General features: G+C 35.7%; 1 protein-coding gene across 1 annotated transcript; it reads left to right on the top strand.

Moving 5' to 3' along the window:
- The first annotated feature begins 443 nt into the window (after nucleotides 1–443).
- LOC110927215 (probable disease resistance protein At4g27220) lies at nucleotides 444–11,615 on the top strand. The gene is made up of 5 exons (XM_022170854.2): nucleotides 444–551; nucleotides 4,928–7,595; nucleotides 7,698–8,172; nucleotides 10,273–10,338; nucleotides 11,385–11,615. Exons 2-4 carry the CDS (start codon nucleotides 4,932–4,934, stop codon nucleotides 10,335–10,337), a joined length of 3,204 nt encoding a protein of 1,067 aa, XP_022026546.1. The 5' UTR covers nucleotides 444–551; nucleotides 4,928–4,931; the 3' UTR covers nucleotide 10,338; nucleotides 11,385–11,615.
- The last annotated feature ends 453 nt before the right edge of the window (nucleotides 11,616–12,068 follow it).

Below are 12,068 nucleotides of genomic sequence, written 5' to 3' on the forward strand. Positions count from 1 at the left end.
ACCCACATCGAGCCATTTTTTTAATGTTGTCAACTCGCTTTGGCCCGAAAATAACAAGATGGAATTTCAAGTGACCCATTGTGACCCATTTAGTTAAAATATCTTACCCAAACCAACCTATATAATTTTAAAAGCAACCCAAACTGACCCACTTGAAAGGCTTTGGGTCAAGATTGCCCCTTCTAATTAAAACTAAATTGCTCCTAAACTAAAAGAAAAAACAACTCAATTAGTGACTAGGAGTACAAGAAATAGATGATTGGCATTCCAACGTAGAAAATTAAAAAAGATAGACGAAAACCGAACTTTGGCTCAAATCTCGGGGACCAACTATGAAACTTACTATTATAAAACCCCACCACTTATCAATCATTTTATTTCTTTTCAATTATATAAAACCCCACTAATCCTCCTTTTGTTTCTTTTCAATTATAATTGTTTCTTTTCAATACTAATCAATCATTTGGTTTCCGTTTACACTTACTTACCAGTACATTCTCAACCAAAGATTTTAAAGATTTTGAAGAAAGAAGATCGCAAGCAAAAGAGAGGTATTTTCTTCATCAATTAGCTTTAATTATGTATGAATTTATTTCTTTCTTGTCTTGATTCTGTTCTTCATCAATTCCTACATCATGTGTTTCTTTTCTGTTTTTTAATTTTATTAATAATCGGGGAATTACATATATTTCTAAATCTAGCTTCATATATACCTAACCAATCTTAAATTACCCGTATCCCTTTCACTATAGAAAAATGGGCTTTTGCGAACGCATTTAAGATCGCAAAACGATTGCAATTGCCCTGTTGCGACCGGTTTGTAACCATAAGCGCGGTTGGAACTAAGCCCCTTCGTGTGTCGTACTACTATTGTTATTGTTATTGTTATTGTTATTATTATTATTATTATTATTATTATTATCTGCTTGTTGATCTTTGATTATGGTTCTTCGATGTTTAGTGTGATTGTAGTTTATTGTGTTTGTTGAAAAAGATATGAACGATCAAAAAGCTTTGATCTTGATTAAATCAAGGTTGAAATTAAGGGTATAAAAAACAGAGTGTATTTGTAGAGAGAGAAAGTTGAGGGCGCGGGTAGAGAGAATATTTTCATGTACTTTACTTCTATTTTCTTGTTTTCCTTTAATTTAGAGTTAATTACTGTTTTCGTCCCTGAGGTTTGTCAAAAATAACAGTTTCAGTCCATTAGTTTAAAAATTGCGATTTCAGTCCATTAATTTCATTTTCGTAACCATTTCAGTCCACTAACTTAACTCCATCCATTTATTTTGTTAAATTTGAGTTAACTAACTAATTCAGGGACGGTTTGCGTCAGTTTTAGAAACACAAGGACTTAAGTGTAAACTCGAAAACATTAAAACAAAAAAATAGTAAATTCCAAAAAATCAAAAAAATTCCAAAAAAACCAAATAAATTCCAAAAAATTCTAAAAAATAATAAGAATTCTAAAAAATCATAAAAATTCTAAAAAATACAAAAATTCCGTTTCGGCGCGAACTGTTTCGAACCCGAACCGTTTCGACGCGAACCGTTTCGAACCGTACCGTTTCGACCCGAACCGTTTCTAGCTGAACCGTCCGTACCGTTTCGAACGGAACCGTTTCGACGCGAACCGTTTCGACCCGTACCGTTTCGAGCCGAACCGTTTCGATCCGTACCGTTTCGAATCCGAACCGTTTCAAGCCGTACCGTTTCGAACCGAACCGTGCCGTTTCGAACTGAACCGTTTCGAGCTGAACCGTTTCGAACCGAACCGTGACGTATCGAACCGACTGTTTCGAACCGGACCGTTTCAAGCTGTACCGTTTCGACGCGAACCGTGTCGTATCGAACCGAAACGGTTCGGCTTCGAAACGGTACGGCTTCGAAACGGTTCGGGTCGAAACGGTACGGTTCGATACGGTTCAGCTCGAAACGGTTCGGTTCGAAACGGTTCAGCTCGAAACGGTTCGGTTCGAAACGGCATGGTTCGGTTCGAAACGGTACGGCTTGAAACGGTTCGGCTTCGAAACGGTATGGGTCGAAACGGTTCGGTTCGAAACGGTTCAGCTCGAAACGGTTCGGCTTCGAAACGGTACGGGTCGAAACGGTTCGGCTCGAAACGGTACGGGTCGAAACGGTTCGCGTCGAAACGGTTCAGCTCGAAACGGTTCGGGCCGAAACGGTACGGACGGTTCAGCTCGAAACGGTTCGGGTTCGAAACAAGTTGCGCCGAAACGGATTTTTTGGATTTTTTAGAATTTTTTAGAATTTTTATGATTTTTTAGATATTTTTATTATTTTTTAGAATTTTTTGGAATTGTTTGGTTTTTTGGAATTTTTTTGATTTTTTGGAATTTACTATTTTTTTTAATGTTTTAGAGTTTACACTTAAGTCCTTGTGTTTCTAAAACTGACGCAAACCGTCCCTGAATTAGTTAGTTAACTCAAAGTTAACAAAATAAATGGATAGAGTTAAGTTAGTGGACTGAAATGGTTACGAAAATGAAACTAATGGACTGAAATCGTAATTTTTAAACTAATGGACTGAAACCGTTATTTTTGACAAAACTCAGGGACGAAAACAGTAATTAACTCTTTAATTTATTAAAAGAGGGGAAAAACTATTATGCCCTCACATGAGTTGGCACATGCATGGAGTTAAAAAAAAACTTACCTGTGTTAAGCTATAAGGACACTGTTTGTTATCATGTGCAAACGTAAAAGAGAGCCGGTGTAATTTTAGAAGTTCAAGGACAATATCTGATAAAACATTAAAACATAAAGGAGGAAAAATGCAATTTGCTCTTTAAAATAAGACATTCAAATTAGAAAAACGAACCAACTTCTTTTATGTATAATCTTGCTTCCTCCTCCTGAATCTGGCATTGTTTCTTTGTTTTTCTTCTAAAACCCAAAACTCTAAGGTAGCGTTTGTTTCATGGAATGGAATGGAATTAGGAAGTTTTTGTTTGTAAAATTGATCTTGGTTGGGGGAGGGAGGAATTTGAAATCCCATTAATTTCTTTAATCAATGAAATTTGTGACTATTTCAACATTCCTTAGAAATCCTTCACTCTAATGAAGGAATAGAATGTTGAAATAGTCACAAACTTCATTGATTAAAGAAATTCATGGGATTTCAAATTCCTCCCTCCCCCAAACAAGATCAATTTTACAAAGAAAAACTTCCTAATTCCATTCCATTCCATTCCATGAAACGAACGCTACCTAAACTACTAAAATGAAAAGTCTTAACGGCAAAAGTGAAATTTTTATCTAAATTAAATTTATATAATGGTTTGAGTTACCTGGTAAGTTTAGATTAGATTTTAAAGTGTTTCATAATTATAGAGTTTAGGGGGCGTTTGGTTTGAAGGAATTCAATAGAGTTTAAGGGAATTGGAATTGGAATTGGAATTTGAATTCTATCTTTTAAGATGTTTGGTTCGTAGAATTTGGTGTAATTGGAATCCCAATTCCAATCTTCATGTGTTTGGTTGACAATGGAATTGGAATTGGAATTAGGCATGAATTCCTTTAAATTCCTTTAACTAAAGAAATTTAAAATCCTTCCTACATGTGAAGTGATTAAAGTAAATTTATTGGAATCTTCGACCGTTTCGACCCGCACCGTTTCGATCCGAACCGTTTCGACACGAACAGTTTCGACTCATGCCGTTTCGACGCGACCAGTTTCGACCCGAACATTTTCGACCCGTACCGTTTCGACATGTACCGTTTCGACTTGTACCTTTTCGACACGTACCGTTTCGATGCAAACCGTTTCGACCTGTACCATTTTGAAACCGTTTCGACCCCGTACCGTTTCGAATCAAACCGTTTCGACGCAAACCTTTACGACGCGAACCGTTCCACCCGAACCGTTTAAACGCGAACCGCTTCGACCCGAACCGTTTCGACATGAACAGTTTCGACGCGAACCGTTTCGACCCGTACCATTTTGAAACCGTTTCGACCCGTACCGTTTCGACGCGAACCGTTTTAACCGATACCGTTTCGACCCGAACTGGTGGTTGTGGGTGCCGGGGTGATGGATTCCAATTCATTTGACAACCAAACACAACAAAAATGTAATTGAGATTACAATACCAGCAATTTCCAATTCCAATCTTCCAAATCATTCCGCAAACCAAACGCCCCCTTAGAGTTAAAGTCTTAGTATGATTGGTTTTTTTTTTCTTAAATCAGTGCTTAAAACTTAAATTCACATTAAGATGATGTGGTTTTGGTTTTTTCTTCCAACCCATAGTTAAAACTAGTATATTGTATTGAATTCACGTTAAGATCATGTACATAACTGTATGATTGCGTTCTTATTTATTTTATTTAGTATGACAATATTCAAATTAAATAAACTTTGCAAGTAAGATTTCATTTTCGATTATTGAAGACCCTAAATCACTTGATATATAATCGACTTTCTTATTTGTGTGTTCTTGCAATATTTAACTTTGAGTTAACTGCCATTTTAGTCCCTGTGGTTTGGGTCATTTTGCCAGTTTAGTCCAAAGGTTTCATTTTTAACATGTGGCTCCAAAAAGGTTTCACAGTTGCCATTTTAGTCCACTTGGTTAACTTCATCCATTTTTTCTGTTAACGAGAAGGCCAATTCGGTCATTTTATATGTAATTTTGTTAACTAAAATGGCAATTCAGCCATATAAAATGACCGAATTGGTCTTCTCGTTAACATAAAAAATGGATGAAGTTAACCCAGTGGACTAAAATGGCAACTGTGAAACCTTTTTGGACCCACAGGTTAAAAACGAAACCTTTGGACTAAACTGGCAAAATGGCCTAAACCACAAGGACTAAAATGGCAGTTAACTCTTTAACTTTTGAAGTTGAAACTAGACTAACTTGTTTTTGTTGATATGTTTGCGTGATTTGTTGGTCTCGATCAGGAAAATGGAGCAGATTTTATATGACCAAGTCGTTGCTCCTGTTGTGAAATTTATGACAAGTCATATTACGAAACACCTAGGATATGTGATTTGCTCCACAAATCATGTTACGGGAATGAGTGAAAAATTGATTCTTTTGGTGGCTATAAGCACCGATGTTATAGACCACAAGAACAGAAACAAAATAAATGATAAGGAGATACCTACTCATGTAGAGGCTTGGTTGGGAGAGGTTGAGAAGGTCAAGCATGAAGTTGAAAGCATCTCAAATGACGACATTGGATGTTTACACATGAAAAATAGGTACCGAGCCGGAAGAAACGCATCCAAGGCTACTATGAGGATCCAAGAACTTATAACAGAAAATTCTGAGATTACTTGGACCGATGCCCCATTGGCTACTGGAAGAGCCACATCCTCCACCACTTCTACACCGTTATCATCGTCACCGGGTGGAGATGACTTCAAGTCCAGAGACGTGCCATTCAACGATGCATTGAAGCTCCTTCAACAAAACGACAACAAGAGTCAAGTGATAGCCTTGTGTGGAATGGGTGGTGTAGGAAAAACCACCATGATGGAACAACTTAAAAAAGTTGCAGAAGACAAGAAGATGTTTGATTTCTTTGTGAAAGTTACCCTTGGGAGAAATCCTAACATGCTTTCAATTCAGAATGATATAGCCGTATGCATTGGAGGCGAAGGTTTACGTGAAGAAACTGTAACAGCAAGGGCAGATAGTCTCCGTAGAAAATTTGAAAAAAAGTTAGAAGAGGATAAAAAAAAGATTCTAGTTATATTAGATGATGTGTGGGGGAAGGTTGAAATCAAGGATATTGGACTAACAAGTCCTTTGCCAAAAGGCGTCAAGTTGTTGTTGACATCACGAGATTCAAAAGTTTGCACACTAATTGCGGATACTTCCCTTCTTCAAGTAGTCAGAGTCAATGTGTTGTCAGACGCGGAAGCACAAAATTTCCTTTCTAAATATACTGGAGTTTCTATAGAACATGATCAAGATCGGTTTCAAATAGGATGTGATATTGTCAAAAAATGTGGTAATTTGCCACTTGCCATCAAGCTCATTGGCACAACCCTTAAATCTCAAGAAAATTATGTGTGGAGGGATACACTTAACCGTCTAAAGAATCATGATCTTGATGATAACGTGCAAGAAATTATCAGAATAAGCTACGAGTATGTAAGAAAAGATGAGGATAAAGAGATTTTTCTGCATTGTAGCTTGTTTCCAGAGGACTCTGATATTCAAATAGAGGATCTGGTTAGACATGGATGGGGCCTAAAGTTGTTTAAAAATGTTTCCACTTTGAGTGAGGCTCGAGACAGGACAAATACATGTGTGCGCAATCTCGTAAACGCTAATTTGTTGATGGACAGTGAACGGCTTGGATGTGTTAAAATGCACGATCTTGTGCTTGCTTTTGTCTTAGAAAGAGTTTCCAAAGGTGATTTGAACTGGATTGTAAACCATGGCGATGTATCCACGTGGAGTAGAGACGAAATGAATAAATCTTGCAAAAGAATTTCATTAACATGCATGGGTATGTCGGAGTTTCCTAGAGACTTCAAGTATCCAGACCTCTCTCTTATACAACTTATGGATGGGGGTTTGTCGCTCGAGTTTCCGGAAGATTTTTATGCAAGTATGGAAAATCTCAAAGTCATTTCATTTTATAACATGCAATATCCACCGCTTCCTCTTCAATTTTCGACCAACCTTAAATCACTTTGTCTCCATGAATGCGAATTGATGTCTGATTGGTCTTTCATTGGAGATCTTGTGAATTTGGAGGTGCTCAGTCTTGCTTATTGTGGCATCGACAAGTTACCATCTACGATAGGGAAACTAAGAAAGCTGAAGTTACTAGATCTGACAGGATGTAACGACCTTCATATTGATGATGGCGTCTTTATAAATTTAGTCAAACTTGAAGAGCTTTATATGGGAGGTTGTTATACGGAAGGAAATTTGGAAGAGTTAAAGAAGCTTTCACGCCAACTGTGTGCATTAGAGGTCGAATTATATGATATGAACGACCTAAAAGATCTATCCTTTGAGAAACTTGATAAGTTCAACATATCTATAGGTGGTCCATACCTGGAAACAATAACTTCATTCAAAACTACATTACAGCTGTTCCTTTGGGACGAGCACAGAAGCGGCCTTGTGGACTACAAAATTGATGAATTGGTCAAGAAATCAGAGAGTCTATTTTTAAGAATGGAGCATATGAGTCATCTTGAAGATTTTGTTCCAGTCAATCCTTCTGATCAAAGCTATTTTTTGTATCTAAGAGACTTTCAGGTTCATAATTGTGATAAGTTGAAATACCTCTTCCCAACACATGTGACACGTGGTTTGAGGAAACTTGAACGCCTCACAATTGCGTTTTGCTATGATTTGGAAGCAGTGGTGCATGATTACAATGGCGAGATAAATGGTAAATGCGAGATGATCATTTTTGAGGAGCTAAAGTTTTTATCTTTAGATGACTTACCAAAGCTTGTACGTTTGTTCCCGGTTGACAGTGTGGTTGAGCTACCGCAACTGGTTGAACTGAAAGTTGATGACCTTCCCAGCATCACTAGCGTTTATCCTGACAATAAAAATACTTCTCCATTGCAACAAGCACTCTTTAATAGTCAGGTACACATAATTGATTTGTATATGTCAACTGGTTTAGTTATTTCTTTTGCCAATATTATAATTAATGTAATGTATATTGTTTGGACGGAGCTATTTTTGCAGGTTAGAACTTTAGAGTTGAAAAACCTACGTATTGATGATATGAAGAATCTGAAGCAGATATGGCCGAGTAGTAGTGAGGAGGAATTTGATAATATTCCCATGTTAAGAGACGTTAGAGTGGATTACTGTGATAAGATTGAGAATCTATTTCCAACCAATCCAATGCGATTATTGAAACATCTAGAAGAAATAAGAATTTCAAAGTGTTCTTCCCTTCGAGAGATATTCAACATAGACTTGGAATGTTTTGGTGAAGTTGAACAAGTTTTCAACATCAGCTTGCGTTACATTTCTATGCGTCGTTTTAATGAAGAAGAGTGTCACGTGTGGAGTATAAAAGGTGGTGAAAGAAACTCAAGTTTTCATGACTTTGATACAACGGGATGGGTGGAACAAACATATCCTTTAGGTGCGTTATATGAACAAACTTCGCACCAACCGAGGCCAAATTCGATTCGGTTAAGAAGAGGAAGAGGTACGTACGGCATCAAAACATTTCACGCCTTAGGTTGTTTAAAGTTAGATAAGTATTTTTATCCCCAAACTTATGTTTCTAATACTATTTTTAATTTTGCGAATATAAAATCCAACGATTTTTTAATAGCTTTTAAAACTTTTCCGTAACAATTACTTAAATCATATATACATTTTTTAATTACAAATATATGTGATATATATATAGGAGAAGGATCCGTTACGAACCACCCTTTATTGCGAGAACCACGATAACCAACCAAAAATACCTAAAAAATCTAAAAAATACACAATTTTTTTTTATAAAAATTGCTACTTTTCTTTAATAAAAAATTAAATTTTTTTATTCTAAAAGTAGCGATCTAAAAAACTATTAATTTTTTTTGGTGTGGTTTTTAGATTTTTTTAAGGTTTTTTTAGGGGTTTAGCTTTATGGTTTAGTCTTTAGCATTTGGCTTTGGGGGGGGGGGGAGGGGGGGGGGTTAGGTTTTCTTTAGGGTTTTTTTTTTTTTTTTTTGGGGGGGGGGGGTTAGTTTTTAGCATTTAGCTAGGGGGTTAGGTTTTTTATGGTGTAGTGGGTTTATTTTGTTGTGTTCACGTTGATTCTCTCGGTTCTCGCAATAAAGATGGTTCTCGCATAAACACTACCATATATATATATATATATAGGGCCAGAATCATTTCAGAACCATAAATATTTACAGAACTCGCAGAACTCCTAATAAACAATTTTTTGATTTATATATTTTTGTGTTTAGGATAATTTTATCATTTATTATGTGTATTTTTATAATTACATTAATGTTAAGAGTAATTTTATCATTTTTATATGTAATTTTATAATTACACATATGTAAACTAGTTTTTTTACATATATGTAATTAGTTATGACACATATATATAATTTTGGCAATTAAACATATATAAACTACTTTTAACATGTATGTAATCAAAGAAATACATATAATAGATGATAAAAAGATTCTAAATACAAAAACTTATATATAAAATGATTGTTTATTAGGAGTTCTGAAAGTTCTGTAGTTATTTAGAGTTCTGAAATGAACTCAACCCTATATGTGTATATATGTATGTCAGTATATATGTGTGTGTGTGTGTGTGAAATATCACATCAGAACTACTATTTGCCTTAGAATGACTTTTAGGACTCTAAAACCGACTCAAACGAACTCCGATTCAACTCATTTCAGCGTCGTAGCGGCGTTGGAACTGACTCATTGAACCTTACGATCTTAGATCTTATAGTTTAGCTTTAATGAGTTCCAACACTATTGTAATGAGTTATCAAAATTCGTTTGAGCCTCTTTCGGAGTGTATGAAAATCGTTCTTTGCGTTCTTATGCAAAAAAAAAAAAAATAGTTCTTAGTGTATGTGAACATATCAGTTCGTCTGTTTTTTGTTTTTTTTTTAATAAAGAGGTGGCGGAGCAGCTTGTTGTCTGTCTACCTTCTGTTTTGATGTAACATAAAAAAATCCATCTAATTCAACTAAAAATCAAAATGATTTTGATGCATGCTTGATAAATTAGAGTCTACAACATCATCTCATCATAAGGTATGTCAAAAATCTAGTATATGCTGAAGTAGTGATTTCTTGATGAACCTTATGATGTGCAGTTGAAGTAGGGATTGTTGAAATTGTGATAAAATTTGTAGTGCCCACATGATTTAAGGCAAATCCTTGATGAATAATGGTAGAGAAAATGTTATGATTAAGTATAAGGGTAATATACTACCTATATGTAAGTGGGTTTTTGTAGATGTGTTGAACACATGAATTGTGGTAGTAAAATTGATGTATTTGATGTTAATATAGTGAGCTCTAGATGTTAATCGATTATACTAGTCATATTGACTTAATAAGGTGTGAAAAACATGAGTAATTGTTGAAGTGAAAACTTAATAAACTTGGTGTAAAAATCCATGCCTATAAGGTGTTTGATATAATGCCTAAGTGAATGTGAGTTGTTGAAAGGTGTGGAAGAATCATAACATGAACCTTGTAATCGAATACATACAATTTTATGAATCATAAATTGTACTATGGTTTCTAAATGATAAATCGGATTGAACTCTATAGGCAATTTGGGTGAAGTATCGAGTGGTCAAGCAGGGGCGGAAACGCGCTTGAAAGGAAAGCTTTAAGGTACGTGGCTTTACGCTCCGTTATGTTTTTGTTAAGTCGTGTGTTATTTGTGTATGACTGAATAATGGTAATTACTCATAAAGTTTGGTTTGTTTAAAGTAATGGATTTCACATGAAACAACCAAACGAGTCAAAATAAGTAATGTTGATGAGTTTGGTTTGTTTAAAGTGAGGATTTCACATGAAACAACCAAATGGGTCAAATAACGAATTAATAATAAGTTTGGTTTGTTCCAAGTGATGGATTTCACACGAACAAACAAACGGGTCAAAAGGAAGTTGTAACGTATACCGAAATGGGTGCGAGAGTAATGACTTCGGCATAAACCCGATTGAAGGGTTAAATTTACGAAAGCATGTGTAAACCGGGTAACAGGAATGGGAACAATAAATCAATGGACCCGAATAATGGGTCATAATCAGAAGATTGTGAATTCTTGAAAGAATTCGGACTAATTAAGTTCGACCATTAAAAGGTTGAACGGGTCGAATACGCGTAAACGCAAACCGGGTAGCGGATGCGTGAAACGCAAATTTAATAACCCGGGTAATGGGGTAAAGTCGTAAGAATGATGTTCTTGCGAAAAAGATGCAAATTTCATAAGCTCAATTGCTCAAACATGAAAACGGGTCAAATAAATAAACATATAAATTTAGAACCGACAGCCGAAAACATAAAGTTATAAACCCGAGTTATGGGTTTATAAGTTAAGAATGTTGGCAAATGTTTTTGGTCACGTAGAAACAATTTTCGTGCGAGATGGATAAGTAATCGGGAAATTATAGACATGTTTGTATAAAAAGGGACAAGAATGGAAATGCTGCAGCTGGGCTGCGCCATAAGCTACGACTCCCAGCCGTAACCTATGGCCGGGGATGGCTGGAAACAACAGAAAAGGGGGCCGTAAGTTAGTTATGGCATACATGCCGTAGCTTATGGCGGGTCTTCTCACCATCTTTTTATTTGTTTGTTTTGGTAAACTTGGGTTATCAAACTACGTTTAAGCATCATATAACTAACGTGTGAGATGATATTTGATATATAGGTGATCCCTATGATGTTACGGATGGAGATCAAGCATAACGAAGAATCGAACACAACCAAAGATCAAGCTTCCGCTTTTTGTTTAGTTATTTCACGAACCGAACAATGTTAACGTGTTGAAGTGTTTTAAATACTTATGAAGTTTTTATCAAACCTGAAATTTTGTATGGACGTTTATTTGCATTACTTGTATATAAATGCAACACTTTTATATAAATTTTTGGTTATGTAAGTCCAGGTCTTACAAGTTGGTAATCAGAGCTCAAGGTTAAACATTAAATGTGTTTGGTTCAAGGCTTGATCAAGACATCCTGTAAGAATTAACTATGAAATGAGTTTCAATTGAAAATGCTAGAAAAGAAAATGATTTAAAGTGTATGGGAGGGGTGTATTAATACACTCGAACCCGGGAAATACACTATGCATAAATGGTTAAGGCAAGGATATATACTTGACCAAATTGAAAGAGAAGGATACATCACGTATAATATCAAGCAATGAGAATAAATTTCCATATAATAATATATGGAAATGATTAAACAAGTTGTTTATCAATTTGTTATGGACATTAGAAGAAATGGACGATGATATGGTATCCCTCCTGACGGAGGAGATATGAGAGAAGATTTCTGAGAAAGTCGGAAGAGCTCTAGAGGCTAGTCTACCCCAATTTATGGATAGATAC

Source organism: Helianthus annuus, chromosome 2 (genome assembly GCF_002127325.2).
Source record: "Helianthus annuus cultivar XRQ/B chromosome 2, HanXRQr2.0-SUNRISE, whole genome shotgun sequence".
Lineage (NCBI taxonomy): Eukaryota > Viridiplantae > Streptophyta > Magnoliopsida > Asterales > Asteraceae > Helianthus > Helianthus annuus.

Bases quoted from the DNA above. Each gene is read 5' to 3' on its own strand.
- LOC110927215 (XM_022170854.2), top strand. From the start codon at position 4,932: ATGGAGCAGATTTTATATGACCAAGTCGTTGCTCCTGTTGTGAAATTT. The intron at 7,596-7,697 runs GTACACATAATT...CTATTTTTGCAG, and splicing joins AAGCACTCTTTAATAGTCAG to GTTAGAACTTTAGAGTTGAA. The intron at 8,173-10,272 runs GTACGTACGGCA...TGAACTCTATAG, and splicing joins TCGGTTAAGAAGAGGAAGAG to GCAATTTGGGTGAAGTATCG.